Here is a 21,096-nt window from a genome sequence, read left to right as displayed (position 1 = left end):
GGGGGGGGACAAGGACAACATACGTAACCTAAACATCTGTACCCCCATAATATGCTAAAATAAAAAAAATAAAAAAATAAAATTCAGCCTATTAAAGCTTTATTTCCAATGTATTAGCAAATTGTTGTTTACTGTGGCCAAGTCTAAAAGAAGAGACTCAGATACTACACTGAGCACTGAGGATCAGTGCTTTCTACCTATCAGTATGGTGTCTAGTAAAGCATACTCTGACATGATAGGTCATCTTTGCTATGAACCTTTTTCATTGCAGGAAAAGTTAGCTCCCAATACCACCTTTCTTGGTTTAAATAAGTATAACTATAAATCTAGGCCATTTATAGAAATCGCTGAGATCATTCTTTTCTAATTAAGCTGTACATACAGATTAGCAAGGATTATCTAATGTGCTCTCTGCTGAACTGGAATATCTTGCCTTTCTTTTTATCCACCTACTGCTTCTTGTTTATGCATAATAAGAATTGTAGAATTTTATGATAGAAAGGGACCTAGAGACATTCTTATTCTACCCCCTTATATTTTAGAGATGAAAAAATTGACACTAAGAATTTGATTTGAACAAGGCTTCAAAGCTAGGCTATGATCCCAGATTTGTTCTTCTCACTATTTATTCGTGCTTAATAAATTAAGGTAGTGATTTTGATGTAATATTATGTGAGGTTCTACAATCTGAATTAAAATGTCAGAAAATAGTGTACTTGTGCAATAAAATCACTGTAATTTTTTTCGTAAGTTTTTTCTTTCTGTCAATTATTTGTAGTATTTTTTTTCATTCTCTCTTACATATGTAAATAAAACAGTGTTCCCAAGTCCCTTTCGTGTATGTTTGTTACTTTTAGAATTTATATATGTTTTATGTTAAAGTTTAGAACTTGCTCTACATAGTTTAAAATATTTCAAATGATAGTTTTGATGTGTCAAACTTTTCTCTTTAGTGTTTTTAGAGAAATATTTTATCTTTGACTTGCATATTTTCGAAGTTAGAAATAGCTTTTATGTAATTATCTTATTTGCAGTATTATCTTCCTTACTTGACAAAGGAGGAAGTTTAAACTTGTAGGTGTTCAAATTATTGTGATGATGTCTTTCAGAAAGTATTCAGAATTTAAATGTTTTTAAGTTCAATAGTCTGTAGTATCATGCTGTATATATTTCTGATATATTAATCTTTATATATGTTACATAAAAAGGGACCCTGAGAAAATATATCCTCATGTACTCACTTATGGGTTCTGTTATATATGCTATGTTGATGTGAACAGCATCAAATATTAGCCCTGGAGTACACCGTGCCTGGACTACAGAAGGATTTTAAGCAGAAAAATGCCATGGTTAGATTTTTTTTTTTTTGAGACAGAGAGTCTCGCTGTGTTGCCCGGGCTAGCGTGCAATAGCCTCATCATAGCTCACTGCAAACTCTAACTCTTATGCTCAAGCAGTCCTCCTACTTCAGCCTCTGGAGTTGCTGGGACTGCAGGCGCGTGACACCACACCTGGCTAATTTTTTCTATTTTTAACAGAGACTGGGTCTCCCTCTCGGTCATGGTGGTCTCCAACTCCTGACTCAAGTGATCCTCTCAGTTGGCCTCCCAGAATGTGAGGATTACAGGCACGAGCCACCATGCCCAGGCTGCCATGGTTAGATTTTTATAAACATGGTTAGGTTTTATCAACATCATGCAATTCATGACCTCAGTTAATCTACTTATTACTAGGTCGTCTGCCTTCTATTAGGTGCAGGAACTAAGTTGTGATTGTGGTGAGTCTAACTCTGGAGAAAAATTCCAAGCTATCTTGATGAAAATGAAAGAAATTACCTGGCTCCCTGATTTTTTGTGTGTATATAAACATGAGTAAATTTTAGGATAAACAGAACAGTTCAAGTTACTCCATAAAATAATAGTTTTTATTATTATTTTATAAGCCTTTGTATTTAAACTTTCCAGGGAAACTGCTGTGGACTAACTTCTTAACACTGAAACCTTGAGTAACTTGTACTTGCTTTACTTGCAGGGACAGTGTGGCAATAAATGATAGAGTAAGATAGCTTTGAATTATCAAGACATGCTATATAAATTCAAAACATTGGTTATTGCAGGGTTAAGCAAAGCTGAGAACATTTAATTTTGAGGTAGTTACTAAAAAGGTAGGACTTTTATATTAAAATTTTGCCCTATTTGATATTGTTCATCTGTTAACCTTTCTGGAAACCGTTCCCAGTGCCATTATTTCTTTGGTCTCCTCACTTCTTTCTGACCATAATTTTTAGGGTTTCTTCAGGGGTTCTTGGGGTTCCATTCTCCCCTGTTTTCTGGCTCTTCATTCTCCTGTGCTCTCCCTGGGCTGTTTCCTCATGGTTTTAACTGCCATTAATATGACTCATAAATCTAGTCGAGGACTATTTTCTAGCTTCAGACTTCAACAGTGAGACCAGCACCCTTGTCAACTTGTCCCAAACTGAATAACTCATTAATAATCTGGTCCCACCCTTATCTCTGGTCTCATACAGTTCTTGAACTTTGTGCTGTAACAATAATAGCTATTGGTTGAGCACTCATTGTGTGCTACAGGCATTGTGCAAATTCCTTGCCTTATTTAATTTTCACCACATCCCTTTGGGGTGGCCATTGTTACTCCATTTCACTGATGAAATTCTGAGAAGTTAAGTAATTTGTCCCAGGTCATATAGCTTGGAAATGGCAAATCTGGAACTCAAACCCAGGTCTCTAACATCAACTTTATGGCTGTGTATCCAAGTGCCCATAATCCCTATTTTACTTATTACTGGTGTAAGCATACTATAAATCTTACAATACCATATAGTCTTTTCTATCTCAGCCTTTCTAGTTTGGTATGTAATCAAAGACCTAGTGATAACTGTGATATAAGTGAAGTGGTTACTTTCAACTTCTGAGAAGATCATATCACTAATTATTTGATAACACAATTTGAATATCCCTTATCTGAAATGCTTGGGAACAAAAGTGTTTGGATTTCGGATTTTTTTGGATTTTGGATTATTCGCATATATATAATGAGGTATTATAGGGATGGGACCCAAGTCCAAACACAAAATTCATTTATGTTTCATATGCAAATAGCCTGAAGGTAATTTTATACAATATTTTTAATTGTTTTGTGTACGAAACAAAGTTTTGACTACAACCTGTCACATGAGGTCAGGTACGGAATTTTCCACTTGTGGTGTCATGTTAGTACTTAAAAAGTTTTGGATTTTGGAGCATTTCTGATTTCAGATTTTCAGACTAGGCATGCTTAACATATTCTAGTTCCTTAAGTAGAAGTATGCCAAGTTCCCTTTAGATTCAATACATAGTTGTATTGAGTTGTGATTATGTTCCTTTGTTTAAGACTGCTATACTGTGGTGTGCTTTTAATGCTGGTTTATCAACTTATAGCATGGTATGGTGTCTTCTCATGCATTGTTCTCAGTCTGGAATTCCTTTATTTTTTTCCGTTTTCACCTCCTTGTTTGGCAAATTTCTCACTTTAAGAGCTTAGTTCAGGCATCACCTGTTTTAGAAATCTCCCTGACATTCTCCCCTATCTCTGGGCTGGATAAAGTCCCCTTACTCTGTATTCCTTTATCATCTTAAGTATATAGATGAACATTTTAAACTGTGATAATATTACAGTGTATTAATATTTATGTTTTATTTACTCTCACTAGATAATGAACTTTGGGATAGAAATCATGTCTGAAGTATTTTTTTGTCCATAATGCCTAATATGCTTTTATTGAATTACCATCTGACCAAATGACTAAATGACTGATTTTATTGCTAGTGTCAACTTTTCTAGACACTATAAACTTAAGAGCACTGTATATAATTTTTCTTTTCATTTTGAGGGGCCAATATGTTTGATCAATATTCGTAAGACTAAAAGACATAGACAATCTTTCTTCTTTCTGTTGTCACATAGCACTGTGGCCAAACTGTTCCCAGCCATAATTTATCATATTTAAAAAGGTATAATGACACGTACATTTTAACATGTGTTAAATAGATTGTACATCTTTATTCTTTAAATATTTGCATAGAATTTTGAGTTTTAGGTGAATGTTAACCTTTTAAACCCATTCTGTTCTGAAAGTATAAATTTAACGTTTTGTCATCAGGCATCGTGGTAATTCATGTTGTGATTTTTATTTGTATTGCTAATATTATGTCTGTTCAGTAAGGTTTTAATTAAAATATTTAATTAAAGTATTTTTTCAAGGATATAATATAGTCCTAAAGTTTAACTAGTTGCGAGGGTAATCAAAGTGAAAATAGAAATACAGATAGACTTATTTTTTGCCAGTCTCAGCACTATTTTAATTTTCCAAAGTATAAATTTTCATCTTTGAAGGATTTTTGGTTTGTTTGAACCTAATAGCCTATTTTAAAAAAGGCAGGCTTTTGCTGCCCTGGCTGGAGTTCAGTGGCTCAATCATAGCTCACTGTAGCCTGAAACTCCTGGGCTTAAGCTATCCTCCTGCCTCAGCCTCCCGAGTACCTAAGACTACAGGTGTGCACCACCACACCCAGCTACTTTTTAAATTTTTTGTAGAGATGGGGTCTTGCTGTTGCCTGGGATGAAAAGGCAGGCTCTTAACGTAAAAGCTAACATCCTTAGTAGCTTTAAGAGCAATATTTCAAAATGCATAATAGATGTGTATTTAGAAGTTTGTTTTTTAAAAAAACTGAAATATTGACAAGAGTGAAGAAAACATAAGATGCCACTTATGTAATAGAAAATAAGGGGTCACTGTCCTTCAAAAGTTGTATTAGGGAATTTTTACTTTGGCCCATATGGAATGTGAAAAGGTTTCATGATGTTTCTAGGAATTGCTGACTTAGTTGATTTTTATTGGTAGTGTGGTCTTTGACTTTCAGAGTAGGCTCTGTTGCTCTCTATTCCTGTGGCGGCTGCTGCTGCTTTTTCTTTATGACAGGGATCACACGTTACTGTAACTACCACCTCTCCAATGCCTGTTTTCTTGCCAGCTCTGAGGTTTATGAGGGCTTAGAATTGTGGATGTTTATTTGCTACTGTATAATGAGTGCTTAATATTTATAGAATAAATGATGTAAAGAAGCAGAAAGAAAGTTTTTTTCCCTAAAAGTAGTTGTTTGGTTCATGGTGATGCTGAAAGCACTATAAATCTTGAAATGCATTAATAAGTAATTAAAGAACAATTGATTTAGTTTTAATATTAAGATTATTTTAGTCCAATTAATTGTATATTTAGTAACTAGAATTATCTAAAATATTTATTTAAAATGCTACATTGTTCATTTTTTTCTGGACAATCATTGACTACATGCTGTTTAGGAAATTATTTTGTACTTTGATATTTGATGCTTGTATGAATTATTTAATTTATAATTATGAATTGTTTAAACAAAATATTAAAATTATAGTCAAAATATCTCTCAGATTCCTTAGGAAGTAAATTCATATTTTTTTTCAGCTACCACTGGAAAAAGCAAAAATTCATATTTTTCAAAGTTGATAATACAGGTAAAATTTCTGCATGGATAGAGGTACCTTGACCTTACATACTAACTCATCTCCATAAATTCATAGTCTGCTATGGATCTCTTTGGCGTTCATACTAGCCTCACCACTGGCAGATTGGGAATGGGGCCTACAAGTGCTGCTTGTTGTGATTTTTTTACATTTTTGCTTATTTTTACACTAAATCAAGTGTCAATTGTTTACATTTATTCCCCATGGTGGGTACAGGTTGGTTGAAACATTTAGAAATGACTAAGGCTCCTGGTTACCAAAGGAAATTAATGTGGAAAGTAAATTCATTTTACTCACAGTAAAAGTCACAGTCCTCACTATGGCCTCTAAGGCCTTACATGGTCTGGCCTCTGACTTGTCTGTGAACTCTTGTCCTCATACTCTGTCCCTTTCTTACCTAGTTTTATCACAGTGGTCTCCTTGCTGATACTTGGACCTTTCTGCATGTCCCTGCTTTTCTGTCTTTGAACCAGCTGTTCTCTTGTGCTCCAGATATATGAATGACTAACTCCCTCCTTCAAGGCCTTGATTAGATTTATCTTCCGCATGAGGTCTCCCATGATCACCCTACATAAAACTGCCTCCACCTCCACTCCTGGACCTCTTTACCCTGCTCTACTCTATTCTTTTTTTCCATAATACTTAATCACCTTCTAACAGACTATGTAATTTATACTTGTTTATTAGTGTCTGTCTCTTGTCACTAAAATGTAAGCTTAATAAGGAAGAGTTTCTTTGTTTTTGTTTTATTGTGGTGGTCATTGCTTTAACAAATAGGTTTATCTCAAGTACTTAGAACTCTATTGTCTGGCATATGGAAGATGGCTAGTGATTATTTGTTTAATAAATTACCAATTTGGCTTTTGCAAGAATGAGTTTGTTCTTCCACAGCTTGTGATCCATAACTGGACTGCCTCATACCCTCACCTCTGTCCTTTTTCTTTGTTATATGGACCCTTTGAATACATCTGGAATTTTTTTTTTAAAGTCCAAGTCCAAGAGAGCCAGCCCTGGAGAGCTTAAAGAACACCCTTTACTGCCATCTAAGTTGGGATATTTGCTAATGACTGTACTTTGGCAGAAACCCTGACTGTGCCCCATAGAAGTGTCGCCTTATCCTGTGGTCTTAACATGGTGGCCTTGTTAAGCTGTGGCTTTCTCTCTGTATTCCCAAGGTAGTGCTCATTCCCAAATGTGTGGTGGTAATGGAATAGAAATGAGCTTTAGTGGTGGTCTGAATCGCCAAGTAAATAGAACCAGTATAATAGGTTTGTTCCTATATACCTGTTCCAGGTTTAAGAAGTTCTTAGGAATTACATGAATTAAGTTCTAGTTCTGACTGTGTAACTGTTGTATTTTGTGACCTTTGACAAATTATTTAATATATCTGGGTTTATGTTTCTTCCATTGTAAAGTTGAACTGGATTGTATTTTTTTTTGTCTCTATGGAGTTTAGCTATATTGTCAGAAATATTTTAAACTTTATAATTGCAAATTTAAAATGTTAGCACTTAAATTAGTAATCCTGTTTATTATATATCATTTATATTTGGTAAGGTGCTGCATATCTAAAAACAGTTGAGCTTAGGACCTAGCAAGAATTCTTTTCTTATTACTTTCATAAGATAAACAGATTTGTGATAACTCCTAGAATTCAATTAACTAGAAAATTAATTGATTCTGTAGACATGATAAATAACTCAGGGTTAGACTCCGTCTACTTCCTTTTTGCCCTTCCTTCTTTCTCTTATTTCTTCTTTGTCCCTTGGATTATCAATTGTACAATTTTACTTCATTTACTTAACAAAAGGATGACTCTTTAAAGGTATTTTTCATGAATTTTTCTTTCAAATCTATATTTTATTCATCATTGTACTCCCCTAGCATCTGGCAGATTGTCTTGTACTTAGTACATTCTCCCTAAATGTTGATTAAATGTATGAATTTGCTTTTATTTTCCCTAATACTAAATTAACAAAGAGTGATTTTTAAATTTTTATTATTTTAAGAAAGGTGACACTTGTGATGGTGGGACTTGATAATGCTGGTAAAACAGCAACGGCAAAGGGAATCCAAGGAGGTAAGCTGAAAATATTTATATGCTTTCTGAATTCTATTAAGTTATTCTGAATTATCTACTTACTCATGTTAAATTGCTTTATTACTTATTAATTGAGTACAGATAGTGTGCACTCCATTTTTCTTAGTATACTTGTGACTGATATGGTGAATAGGTTCTGGTTTAATGGTACCAGCATGTTATCATGTTTCAGTGAAGATAAATCACCAGTTGGGCATCTTAAGGGTATGAATTGGGAAAAAAACCTAACATGTATTTGTTGGCTGATGATTACAACAATATATTATGCATATCAGATAGTCAGGGGGTCAATTATTAACACTTTGCAAAACTCACTGTTGGAGAAAACATTTTTGTCACCCCAGATTCTACTATGTAACGTTAGATGCACATTACATGTTATTATTTGTAGAGTCCTCTAAAGCCTTATTGGTAGCCCTCATGCTATCTTCTAGGTTGTATCTTAACAGAGCAGCACTCACTGTCATCATCTAAACCAGAGGTCAACAAATTTTTTCTATAATGAGCCAGATAATAAATATTTTAGACATTGGGGCCACACAGTCTCTTTTTGAGCTGCACATCTGACACTGGAGTGTGAAAGCAGCCATAGAAAATATACAAACAATTTATAAATGAACTTGGCTGTGTTCCAATGAAAGTTTGTTTATGGACACTGAAATTCAAATTTTCAATCATTTAAAGATGTAAAAACTCATTTTTAGCTTGTGGGCCATACAAAAACAGGTGGCAAATCAGATTTGACCTGCATGACAGGTCAAATGATAATGATGATCGTGAGGTCATGACATCTTACCTAAACTTCTTCCTTTCTTCCTTTCCTTCAAAGCCTTACCAGGGGAGCAGGCAGCTAAGAATCTGCTAATCAGAATATCTAATTTGTTGTGTGTACTTGGAACATCGTCTTTCTGTCAGGTCCTTTCTCTTCTGTGTTCCACCTCCATATATCCATCAGTTCCTTTTTCTGAGTCTGGAAAAATGCTCAAGATATCCCATCATAAACCAAAAGTCAAAGCTGCCTTCAACTTTGAGCTCCCTTCTGTTCTATTTTTGTTCTTTGTCTTATATTTACTCTTCAGCCTACTCCAATGACTGCCGATTTCTTCCTTTGAATTTTTTTAAGATTCCAGTTATATAGAATTCTAATTTTGAAGTTTTCCTAAATTAAGCCTTCTCATGCCTTTTATATTTTTGTTTATGTTGTTCCCACTTACTAGAGAGAATATCTACTTATCTTTAAAGACATATTTTTGTCATATCGTCTTCTCTTTTATAAAGTCATTTTTAATCTCCAGCTGCTCCCAACCATTACCACCCTGATCAATAGAATTGACCATGTCTTCTTTTTTGGCCTACTCTTACCTATACTTACTTGTATCACTACTTAATTGTATTTTGTTTGTGTATTTTTCACTTCTTCAGACTGTAAATTCTCTAAGGATAATTTTGCTCATTTTGAAGTCCCAAATGTGTAGGCCATGCCCCTTTGGTGTAGTATGCAGCCTTCTTAAAACACCTCTCCTGTGGCTTCTACTTTTCTACTTATTTTGGGTTCTTTTACCTCTTGGCTTTGTTTTTCCCCCTTGGTATTTGCTAGTTTCTTTTGAGATATGGCTACTTCCTCTCTAACTGTATTGCCATTGCCTAAATCCAAACCCTCAGTGTCTTTCATCCATAATGTCACAATAGCTTCTTAATTTAAAAGTAGCATCCCTACCAGCAACTTCAGTTCTTTAAGTCAACTTCTCTTCATGGCGATCAAAGTGAATGTATTAGTTGGATATGGGTTCAACTATTTTAATGGAGACCTAAAATAATAGTGATTCAGCAAAATAGAAGTTTGTTTCTCTCTCATAACAGGCTTGGTGAGAATAGTCTAGAACTGGTATGACAACGCCATGCTGTTAGGAACTCAGTTCCTTCTGCTATTTGCTTTGCCATCCCTAGTGTCCTCCTTCACTTACATGTTCTAGGGTAATTTATTACAATGAGTGCATTTCATCTGGAATGAAGAGGCAAAGGGTAAGGGAGGCTATCCTTTTCTCCTTTAAGAGCATGAATTATAAGCTGCCACAACACTTTATTTCACATGCCATTGCCTAGAAACAATGGTGTTCTGGACTCAGACATACTGCCTCATACTGGCTTTTAGCAAAGAGCCAATGATGCATGTCTCTTCCTAATTCTGTGTCCAAGTACCTCACATTGCTAGTTTGAAATTGGCCATGATGGAAGTTTTTATACCATGGAAATTGACCCTACATATCAGAGTTCTCCCCTACCCCCAAGTCAGTTATTAAATATGTAACAGCACACCACTAGCTAGAACCTCATTTCATGGCCACCCCTAGTTGCCGCAGAAGCTGGGGATTATAGTCTATCCTAAACAGTCGTGTGCCTAGATTAAAAAATCTAGGATTCTCTGACTGTCAATAGGGAACTATTGATATTTCGGGTGTGAAAATTCTACTGTGTTTGGATTGGTCCCCAGCATTGTTGGATATTACCATGTCTTCATTACATTGTACTTATTTGCTTGTATATATTTCACCAGTAGACTAAGAGCTCTGTGAGATCAGAAAATGGATTTTCTTAATCTTTGTATTTCTAAAACCTTGCACAGTATTTAGCATATAACAGATGCTCAAAAATATTTATTGATTATGTATTTGCACTTTATCTTGGACTTTCTAGAGATTACATCTTACCATATATACTTCACTGAAATTCTTTCTTTTTTCTTTTTTCTTTTTGAGACAAGGTCTCACTCTGTTGTCTGGACTAGATTGTAATGGTATCATCATAGATCCCTATAACCTCAAATTCCTGGACTCAAGTGATCTGCCTGCCTTAGCCTCACTAGTAGGTGGGACTACAGGCATATGCCACCACACCCGGCTAATTTTTCTTTTTTTTATACAGATGGGGATCTCACTTTCTTGCTTAGGCTGGTCTGGAACTCCTGGGCTCAAGTGATCCTCCCACCTTACCTCCCAAAGTGCTAGGATTAGAGGTGTGAGCCACCATACTCAGCCCTTTACTAAAATTCTCAGGATTAGGGACTGTGTATCTTTGTGCCCTTGGTTCTTGCATGATGCCTCATCTATAATAGGCCCTCAATAAATGATTAGAAGGATGGATGGATAAATACATGGAAGGACAAAAGAAAGGATGGATGTGTGGACAGCTGCTTCCGCTATCTTAGCAGTTTGTTGTAGTGTTGGGCTCTATTAGAGAATCATCAGAAAAAGGATTATGGGGGAAGTTGTACTTGAACATTTAGTCATAAGTCTTGAAACAAAAATGCTATGTAGGAACCAGAGGAAAGAACAGAGACTGTTTTATGTATCAAAAGAAACAGGCTTTTGAAGTCCTAAAGACCTTCATTAGGGTACTGGCTCTGCCTACCATTTTTGAAAAAAATTCCTTAAACTGAATTTGTGTACTAGGAATATTGCTATAATTTTATCTGTGCTTACATTTCTCCCTCTGCCTAAAATATTGTTCTCCCATCTCTGTTATATTTATGTGTCTTTTAAGACTTCGCTCACAATTCACTTCTAATCTGAAGCGTTTCTAGACTGTAACTCACCTCTCCCTCTCTACCCTCTTCCTCTAGAATTCCCTCACGCTATCCTCTCCAGGCTCTTTTACAGAATGTACAAATTCTGTGTTATTCCCATTAATATTATGTCTCTCTGTGTTGCACTGTATGTTCTTTGAGGACAGCAACCGTATCTTATTCATCTTTGCATCGTGATGCCTTACAAAGTCTTTGTACCAAGTAGGCATTTAGTACCTGTTACCCTTTTTCCTACTCCAGCATAGCTAATTGGTTTTTGCTGATGATTTCCTGAGGCCTCCTGTCAGTTCATACTCAAAGACAGCTGCCTATTTTATCTGTGGAAACCAGTTCTGGCTAGGACTAGATCTGCATTTTTAAATGTATAGTGTAATCCTATTTCTGGAAAATCATTGGTTATTATATTAGGTCTAACTGCCTTTTTCTCTTTCTAAATAATGAATGTATTAGCAAAATGTGACTTGTAATGGCACTATTCACTTTCTTTGGAGCTGTGTAAATGGCACTAAGGTGCTTAGGGAAAGAGAATGGTGTATGGCAAGGCTGTTTCTCAGTCACACCTGAGCCTAGCAATTGCCTTTCAAGTTAATCTTTGTAATAGCAAAACGTTTTGCTAAATGTGGGAATAAGACCCTCTAAACCAGTGTTGTTCAATAGAACTTTCTGCATTGATGGAAATATTCTGTGTTGGCACTCTAGTAGGGTGGACCACTTGCCACGTGGTTTTTGGATACTTGAAATGTAGCTGATGTAACTGAGAAACTGAATTTTTAATTTTGTTTTAATTTATTTAAATTTAGAAGGCTTCATGTGGCTTGCAGCTACTGTTTTGACCATGCAGTTCTAAATAGTCTTGTGTGGTAATAGTTATCAGTAGAGTCCAGTGAAGAGAGAATGGAAAAGACAAACGTGATACTTAAACCACTGAGTCAGCAGGTTCCATTAATCTTTCATGAGTCTTTTCTTTTCTATTCCTTTCTTTTCATTTTCATACCTCTTTTTGAAGTGGCTATCACTCTCACTTCCAGTCATTCTGGAGACTTTTGCTAGATGAAACACTCCTTTAATCACCTTAATTATATCATTGGTCTGCCAACTACCTTCAGTGGCTCCCCATTCTGTATCTTCAAAACCTTCTTTATTATGACTTCAGTCTGCATTCGTAATCTTAAGGATTTGCTGCAGCCACATGTTCAGTTTGTGTGTATTCCTTGACTTTGCCATTTCCTTTACTTTGTTAGATCACTCTTCTGCCTGTTTAAGTCCTACCTACCTTTAAGGCCTAAGTTCCATCTATCCTATGAAATCTTTTATGACTCTCAGGGATCTTTTTAATCTCTTACTGTCATTACCACTCCCTAGGAGTTACATGCATCCTGTACCTTCTTTATGTTGGCATATGTGGAAGTCCAAAATAATTCAATTATAAATTTATTTGAACATCCAAAACATGATCCTATAGAAAGGATGAAATCTACTTTCTTATTTGCAAGCTGCTCTCAAAAGACTCTTTATTCCAAGTATAGCTTTAATTCATCTAATTAAAAAAGAATGATCTTACTCTGTAGTTTCTCTCACTCTTTGTTTCTTCTATTCTCTAAATGTTTATGGTTTTCTTTATAATTCCACAGAAGATGTGACAGTCCCTGGGGGAATGACTTTGGTGTTAAAGGCTTGGCATTTTTATTGTTTGTAACTTGGAGAGTAGTCATAAAAGAGTTCGTTCATTTATTTATTCAAGAGATACATATTAAATACCTATTATATGCTAGGTGCTGGTGTTATATCAGAAAAACAAAAAGAAATTCCAACCTACAAGGAGTGCAAATTCTAATTGGATATTTTATAGTATCTAGCTTCTTCCCAAACCAGTATGCTTGGATGTAATGTTTATTGCTTAAGCAAATAATAAGCATGCCACTCTGTGGTAAAGTATGACTAATAGCACTTTTTATGTCATTTAAGTTGTAAAGTTAAATTAATATTATTAATTTAAAGATTAAAGATTGTTTCTTTTGTACCATTTGAAACAGAGCACCCTGAAGATGTAGCTCCTACTGTTGGATTTTCCAAAATTGACCTTAGACAAGGAAAATTTGAAGTTACCATCTTTGACTTGGGAGGAGGAAAAAGAATTCGGGGAATCTGGAAGAATTACTATGCTGAGTCCTATGGAGTAATATTTGTTGTGGATTCCAGTGATGAAGAGAGAATGGAAGAGACAAAAGAGACAATGTCAGAAGTGCTAAGACATCCTAGGATATCAGGAAAACCTGTATTGGTGTAAGTAACGTTGGTGTCATTGTACACATTGGGGCACAAGCATTGGGCAAGGAAGAAATTTACCTGTTATAAAATACTGAATAAGATAAATTAGTCATGCACTGGTAGAATAAAATGTATGTAATTAACTGGGACTTGTTAATATAGTGAGGCCTTGTTATAATACTTTCCATAGGGATAAAAGTTAAGACTATATTATGAGTAAGCTTATACTTAGATCTGCTGGGTATTCCAGTATAAACTCTTTGTTTTATTTGATGATTTATTTTTCATTGACTTTTGCATTTTGGAATAGTCTATTAACAAGATTCTAGAATACTTTTCAATTTTTTCTTCTTTCAATATTAATAACTTATATTTTGCCTTTGTCCTTTTTCTTAAAGAGTATTCTTGTTTGAAATTTATTTAAGGAGTTTATTTTTTTAATACCACATTGATTTCACAATTTTCACTTCTACATTTTCATATTGAACCTATGATCTGTGGCATTATCAACCTAATCATATGCTTATATCATTTTGTTGAAGTGCCTTAACATTTTTTTAAAACTTAAGTGACAAAAACTTTTGTGTTACTGGCTCTCACAGTATTTATGCATAATAAACACCAGATGGTGCTATAACTGTGAGACATAGTAAAGTGAAAGGAGTTTAAATTGCTCTTTAACATGGAGTAAACCAAATGTTGGCCCTTGACAGCCTGTCCCTTTTCCCATGTTCTTGTGATTCATTATTAAGGATTGAAAAAAAAAAAAATCAGCCTATCATGTGGTTAGATGAAAACCTGTAAGTAGAGTTTCTCAGTGCTTCTCAGTAATAAGTGAACATTTATTTAATAGGAAGTTTAGAAGCTCTAATTATAAAAGTTGTAACTTTATTGCATCATTTATTGGTAAAGCTTATACTTTTTAATTTTTATACATTTAACTAACTAGAGAAGTTATTTGATCTATATAATCAATTTTCACCTTTATTAAATCTGAAGGAAAACTTTAAGAGACATATATGAAGAATGAACTTTGTGGAACCCCATAGGGTAAATTGGTCTCTACAGATGTTTAAGCAGAAAATCAGCTTTTGTCTAAAGTAAAAACTATTTCTAGACTAAAGAAAAAAATGTTAATGACTTTTGGTCATTTGTAAAAGTAATAGTGTGTGCTTTGTTTTTAACCAAATAGTCATTCATTTAATTATTTTTGTTTACTCTTTCATGCATTTACTCATTCATACATTCATTAATTTAACGCATATTTATTGAGCCTACCTCATCTACTATGTGCCAGGCCTTGTTCTGGTGATGGGGATGCACTTGGAAACAAAAAAATCAAAAATATATGTATGACTTCAGGAGTTTACGTTCTAGGGGCTGAGATACACGATAAATATAATTAATAAATTACTTCCTATATTAGGTGGTAAGTGTACTGAAACCAATGAAGCAAATAAAAGAATATCAGGAAGCCTTTGGTGGTGGTGGTGACCACAAGGGCATGTTGCTCTTATAAATTAGGATACTCAGAGAAGGTCTTATTGAGAAGCTGACATTTGAGGTGAGGGAGTCAGTCATGCAGCTGTGTATAGAAAAGCCCTGAGGTAGGCTCATGTGATTGTTAAGTGACTACAGTGATTACTGAGTAATGAAATCACTCTGTCAGCAAAATAACTGCTTTCAGTTCTGTCACCTCTCTCAGCTAGTGAATTTCCTGAATAGAAAAACAATTACACAACTAGGGTGATTGTTTCACCATTGTAATCTCATTGTCAGTGAGAACGCACAAAGATATGAGAATTAATTACGGATGGTATGATATGTTTATGAAAAATAGAGTGGTTTGCCTGCCATTTGACCAGCTTTTCTCAAGGAAGTTTTACAACCATAGAATTTTTATTAAAAAGGTGAATTGCTTTTTGAAATGAAAGTGCTTCAAAAATTTAAAAAATGTACACAAATGTATACATTCTTAGTATATTTCAAAGATATAGTGAAATAATTTTTTTGTGTATTTTGTATTGATATATAATAGTTATACATTTTTGGAAAAGCATGTTTATAAAAAATGATTGGCTTATCATCCAGAGCCAGCCACTGCTAACATTTTGATGAATTTCCTATGCATATTTTTATGACATGTAATATATACAGTATTCATATAATACATAAAATTTTGTATCCCACCTTTTTTTTAATTTAAAAGTTTAAATTTAATAAATACAATTTAATTAATTTAAATAAAATTAATTTAAGTAAAATTTAATTTATTTTGAATTAAACAGTCTTGCTCTGTTGCCCAGGCATGATCATACTTCACTGTAGCCTTGAACTCCTGGACTCAAGTGATCTTCCCGCCCCAGCCTCCCAAGTAGCTGGGACTACAGGTGTGTGCCACCAAGCCTGGCTAATTTTTTTATTTTTTAGAGAAACAGAATCTCTTTATGTTGTCCAGGCTGGTCTCAAACTCCTGGCCTCAAGTGATCCTCCCGCCTCGGCCTCCCAAAGCACTGAGATTACAAGCATGAGCCAGTGCGCCCTACCCTTTCTTATGTGTTTGTAAACACCTCTTGAGTGTTTGCCCATGTTTGAAAGTTGTCTGTTTACTTTTTTCTCCCTGACCAATAAGAGAATTAACTTCTCTTATTGATACTACTGTCTTAATATCTTATGAATCTCTTTACTACTCTTTATCAACCCCTCGTCAGTTCTCCACTGTATGACTGATAGCAATGGTCTCCTAACTAGTCTCTTGTTATGAGTCTTGACTGTCCTTCAAGCTCTTCTCTACATTGGCAGTGGGAACTTTATTCTATATTTGATGTTTTCAAATTACAAAACCAGTACATGCTTGTTATAACAAGTGAAGCAATGCAAGAATATGTAAAAAACATGAGAGTATTTCTAAAAATGTAAATTTGATAATTTTACTATTTCTTTGCTTAAAGTCCTTGAGGCTCCCTTGATAGCTCCATGTAGATAGGAAATTCTGTCTGTTTTTTTTTTTTTTCTTACAACTATAACCCCAGCAACTAGACCTGCCTAGCACATAATAGGTCTGGCATTGACAAATCCATGAGATAATAAGTGGGGAGAGTGTTTCAGAGAATCATGCTAAGCTCAGTGCTAGGGGCAAGAGAGCTATGAAGTAAGAGGAGGATCCCTATATTAAGAGGCAGTGCTCTTTGTTGCATGCAGCTGCATCCTTGCCCACAGACATCTGGACCACTCATCTGCTAAATACATTTACAGCATCTAATTTCTTCTCTTCTCCCCTTATCTGAGCCTAAAATAGTTGATGTAGGACCCACAAAGCCTCTCAGAACTCATTTTAATACCTAGATAACTTTCTCCTCCCATACTCAAGTAATGAGCAAACAGAAAACAACTGACCTCTGAAAAGATTGAGACTTTCGGTAGAAGGAAATAAACCTAAAGAATTAGAATTTTGCCTATAATCACAAAATTATAAATCGATAGAGCCAGAATTCATTGTTATTTGTGGGAAGCAGAATAGATGACCACAGTGGCAGGTCCCGGACAATCTTTAGTTTTTGCCTAGTTGTTCCTGCACAGCAGACTGACAACATGTGTGATTGTAAATGATGCCTTGGCCAAATTTCACTTGATGTCACAGACTTGAGGTTTTTCTTGAAAAGTCAGAATCAGAATTTTACTAGTTTTCTTTGTTTTATTATCTCAGAAATTCTCTTTGCAATTATGTAGCATTTATTAATCAGCATAATATTTTAATTAAAATCTTCTGAAATAAATGGTGAAAAGTTAAAAATCTATTAGTTTAGAGAGAAGCTAGAGTCTGGAACCTGGATTATAAGAGCTAATGTGAATTTGTTTATTACCCGGACAGATCACTTTACTTCTTTGGACTTAGTGGTTGAATGCCTCTTCTATAATAAAAGTAGTTGGAAAATATTGTAATTCTTTGTTTGTATTCTGCTGTATATAGTGACATGAACCAGAACCAATTTAAATAAAAAGGTAAAAACGATTTGCATTCCTTCTAACAAGGATAAAAATAAATGCCATACAAACATTCTGCTTTGCAATCATGTTAACCTATTTACCTAGAAAGTCCTTTTTTTCTTATAATGACTATAGAAATTACTTTAGCCTATACTCTGAATTAACCAAGGTATGAATTATTTTATCTACCCTCACCTGCCCTCTACCCACACACTCTTGTTTTAACTATTTATAATTAATTAAAAAGATCCCAAAACTTCAAGCTAATCTTGACAAAGAAGGCCTTTTCAAGAGAAAAAGTAAAAAATTTTTGTAGTTGTATAAATAGCACTAAAATCAGCAGTGATCTCAAATTTTAAGCTCAACATCTACCATAGAAATTTTCCGTTAATAATACAAAGAACTATTTATTGATTACCTATGAAATAAACTAAGCTGAGAGGTATTTTAAATATCTTAACCTATTGAGATTTTCAGCAGCCCAAGGTTATGCTGGTGTAAGAAGGCACATGCTCTTTCTATACCTCCTCTCTCTATTACCTGTATAGTCTTGAAAGTTGGCCTCAGAGAGATAATAAATTACTCCTCCTTTTTGTAGTTGAATCTCTTAATACCTTTAACCAGAAGGACCCTGGAGACCGATAGGCTAAAATTTTCTTCCAGGGTAGTAACAGTTCCACTTGTGTTGCATACTTGAGCTACTGGAATGGTGCCACTTCCTTATTACATACTATCTGCTTTTCTGTGGAGTTATATGATCTAACTTAACTTTTGGCCAAACTTCACAAACTGATGCTCATAACAAAAGTGATACATGTATGGAGCTTCATTCAGGGAAGAAAATATTAATGTGATATCTGTGATTTGATCTTACCAGGTGTTATGAACATTCCAGTAAAAAAAAGTGTTTCTTGACCCGGGGTCTTTGTAGGACCCATGTACACAATTCCGAGTGCATGCACATTTTATTGGGAGCATATTCTAACACTCATCAAATTCCACAAGGAGTTTATGACCACAAAGGTTAAAAACTCTGTCGGTGAGTTTCCATATTAGGAGAAACAATTACCAAGCTTTTGTTATTTTTCAACATGGAATTTTTTTTTTGTTTCCCACCTTAATGTGCTTACTTGACTCTCCTTCTAGACAATGTTACAGGAAAATGTTAGTTTGCAAGTTTCTTTTGCGTCATATTCTTTATTATAAGTGCATAGGAGAAGTTAACTAGGCTATGGATTATCCTAATACTATTATCAGAAATTGAGTCAAATGTACTTTTTTTAAGTTAGACCTTTAAATAATAAATAGGAGAATGATAAAGATATGTGAATGGATCCATGAATTGAAGAAAAATTGAAGAACCCTTCACCTTCTTATGCCTTGAGCTAGATTCAGCACCCAGTTACCAATTAGATTCTTTAAGTACCTAGTTGAGTTTTCCCAGGATCTGTTGACCACAGAGTTAACTTACCTCCCTGAGGATAAAAGATATGATACACGTTCTAGTTTTATTTTGCTTTATTGTAGTACCCTTTGAGATCTTATTTTATATTATTCTTAACTACCAAAATATTCTCCAGTGAGTCATATGGATTGCTTAAGTAGTTATCACTTAATTGAACATTCATGTTGTTAAAGCGTAGAAAGTTAGAAAAATGCTTAATAGAGCTTAATACCTGACCAGAAACTTAAGATCATTCATCTCATTTTCAGTGGTTAACCTGTGAGTTGATGGTAACTGTACTATTTTCAGTTTAATTAAATAAAGACTTGTTTTATGTAACTGGCTTCAGAAATTTCTGTAATTCTAGTGGGTTAGAGTTAAAGGGAAAAATTACAAAGTAATAGTGCTGAAAGATATATGAATGGATGCATGAATTGAAGAAAGATAAAACAAGACACTGAAATATGGGGTATCCTTCACCCTAAAGATGGAAGAAATTCTAAAATAGCTTCTTTATTTTGAGCCACAGCATGGACAGCAGCAACAACACAATACCCTGCAAGGATTTCTTTTCTTATATTTTACAGCCAGTCCAAATTTTTCTTTAGTATTGTTAACATATTCTTTTGTACTATTCACTATCATTTCAATATTGTTGATGCTTTCTCCTTGTTCCTCTACTAAAAGAGATATCTGAATGAAAAGATCCCTTAAATCCTTTATTTGGTTCTCCAAATTAATAAGTTCCTTGTGTCTCTGTTCAATCTCTGAAAGTTGTGCTTTAGTGATACTGATTTCTGTAAGTAAGCTTTCATTAAAGACTTCCCATTTTCCTTGATGAAGCATATCATTTACTTCTTCTTCAGGTACCTCTTTTCCAGCAACTTCAAGCTGACGGAAGATAAATGTCTTGCACTTCTCTTGCTTTGCTGCTATCGTGTCATTGTATATAAACATGATTTGCTGAAAATGACGGAACATTGCAGCATGCTGAGATTTAAGTATCCTTGTGACCACTGATGATGGACCATTTTCAACCTCTGACTTTTTAACTTCTTTAACTAAATCATCCAAACTTCTGTTAATGTGTTCTGCTTTGATTTTTATCTCCTTTGTAATGCTAGACTCTTTCTTAAGTAGACTAAACCTTCTCATTGAAGCCACCAGATTTTTTTGTTGTTGCCCAAATTTTTGAACATTATCTGCCAAATTGTTAATGCTCTCCTGTAGTTTCTGGATTTCATGTAGATATCTCTCAGCTACAGGCTCTCTTTCATAAATAACAGCTTGCTGCAGAAACACCCCTTGTTCTTCTGCTTCTGTAGTTGACATGTGACTTTCTCTAGAAAGTTCTATTTCCTTTGTTCTCTGCTTTAGTTCTTGAAGTCGGTCTTTCATCTTCCCTTTCCTCCTAAGAAGCAAAAATGATAAAATGATTGTATTTGAATAGAGAGAAACTTGGTATTTTTCCACGGTAGCAGTTGATTTCATATAGCTGTCTATCTCCCAGCAAAAATTCTCCTAGTTTTCTAAAAAGAGGTTAAAAAAATTAGAAAAATCAATAAGAATTTCCTCATAAAAATCATTGAAATAGGAAAAGTAATGTAAAATAATTTATAAATTACTTTGCATAATGTGGGGCTGCTATGAGTGCCATTTACTTGAGGACAGTTGCTGAGAAAGCAGTAATAGAGATACAGTTGTCCAAAATAAGTTCTTTATTGTCATGATGCTATCTGTCACATGATAGAATTTTTTTTTTTTTTTTGATAAAGGGTGCTATCAACCATACCTTCAACTTTTAGGATTAATCTTTAGACTCCAAAGTGTTCTTACTACGAAAGATACTGTCTCCACTGTCTGTAATGTTAAAATTATACTCATTTTGCTAAATATACGTAATTCAGTGAAAACCATTGTAATGACAGGACAGATTCCATAATGAGAACTTTAAGTGAAAGAGATAATATTGAACTTAAGTTTTCTGAGGCCTTTGGATTGATTAGCATATTATTTGGCATAGCTTTGTTTTCTTATTCATTGCATGTATATGAAAACATATTCTTGGTTTGATTATGCTGATTTCTCATTCTTAGCATTCTTTTGCAAAGATATCCAGGCTGTTTCAGAACAAAATTTATATCAATTTGTGTTAAG

General features: G+C 34.4%; 2 protein-coding genes across 3 annotated transcripts in view; one reads left to right on the top strand and one right to left on the bottom strand.

Moving 5' to 3' along the window:
• Window positions 1-21,096, top strand: part of ARL13B (ADP-ribosylation factor-like 13B) — a 70,502-nt gene that overhangs the window by 12,769 nt on the left and 36,637 nt on the right. For both annotated transcript variants that reach the window (XM_012644324.1, XM_012644323.1), the window contains exons 2-3: window positions 7,566-7,636; window positions 13,274-13,523. In XM_012644324.1, coding sequence (XP_012499778.1) covers window positions 7,566-7,636; window positions 13,274-13,523 — 321 coding nt within the window. The remainder of the gene's footprint in view (window positions 1-7,565; window positions 7,637-13,273; window positions 13,524-21,096) is intronic.
• Window positions 19,440-21,096, bottom strand: part of STX19 (syntaxin 19) — a 14,176-nt gene continuing 12,519 nt past the window's right edge. The window contains exon 2 of the mRNA XM_012644326.1: window positions 19,440-20,350. Coding sequence (XP_012499780.1) covers window positions 19,453-20,350 — 898 coding nt within the window. The 3' untranslated portion in view covers window positions 19,440-19,452. The remainder of the gene's footprint in view (window positions 20,351-21,096) is intronic.

Source organism: Propithecus coquereli, unplaced genomic scaffold (assembly GCF_000956105.1).
Source record: "Propithecus coquereli isolate 6110/MARCELLA unplaced genomic scaffold, Pcoq_1.0 Scaffold21, whole genome shotgun sequence".
In the NCBI taxonomy this organism is placed as follows: Eukaryota; Metazoa; Chordata; class Mammalia; order Primates; family Indriidae; genus Propithecus; species Propithecus coquereli.
Note: the sequence above shows the minus strand (reverse complement) of the source record. Positions and strands in the feature narration are given on the sequence as shown.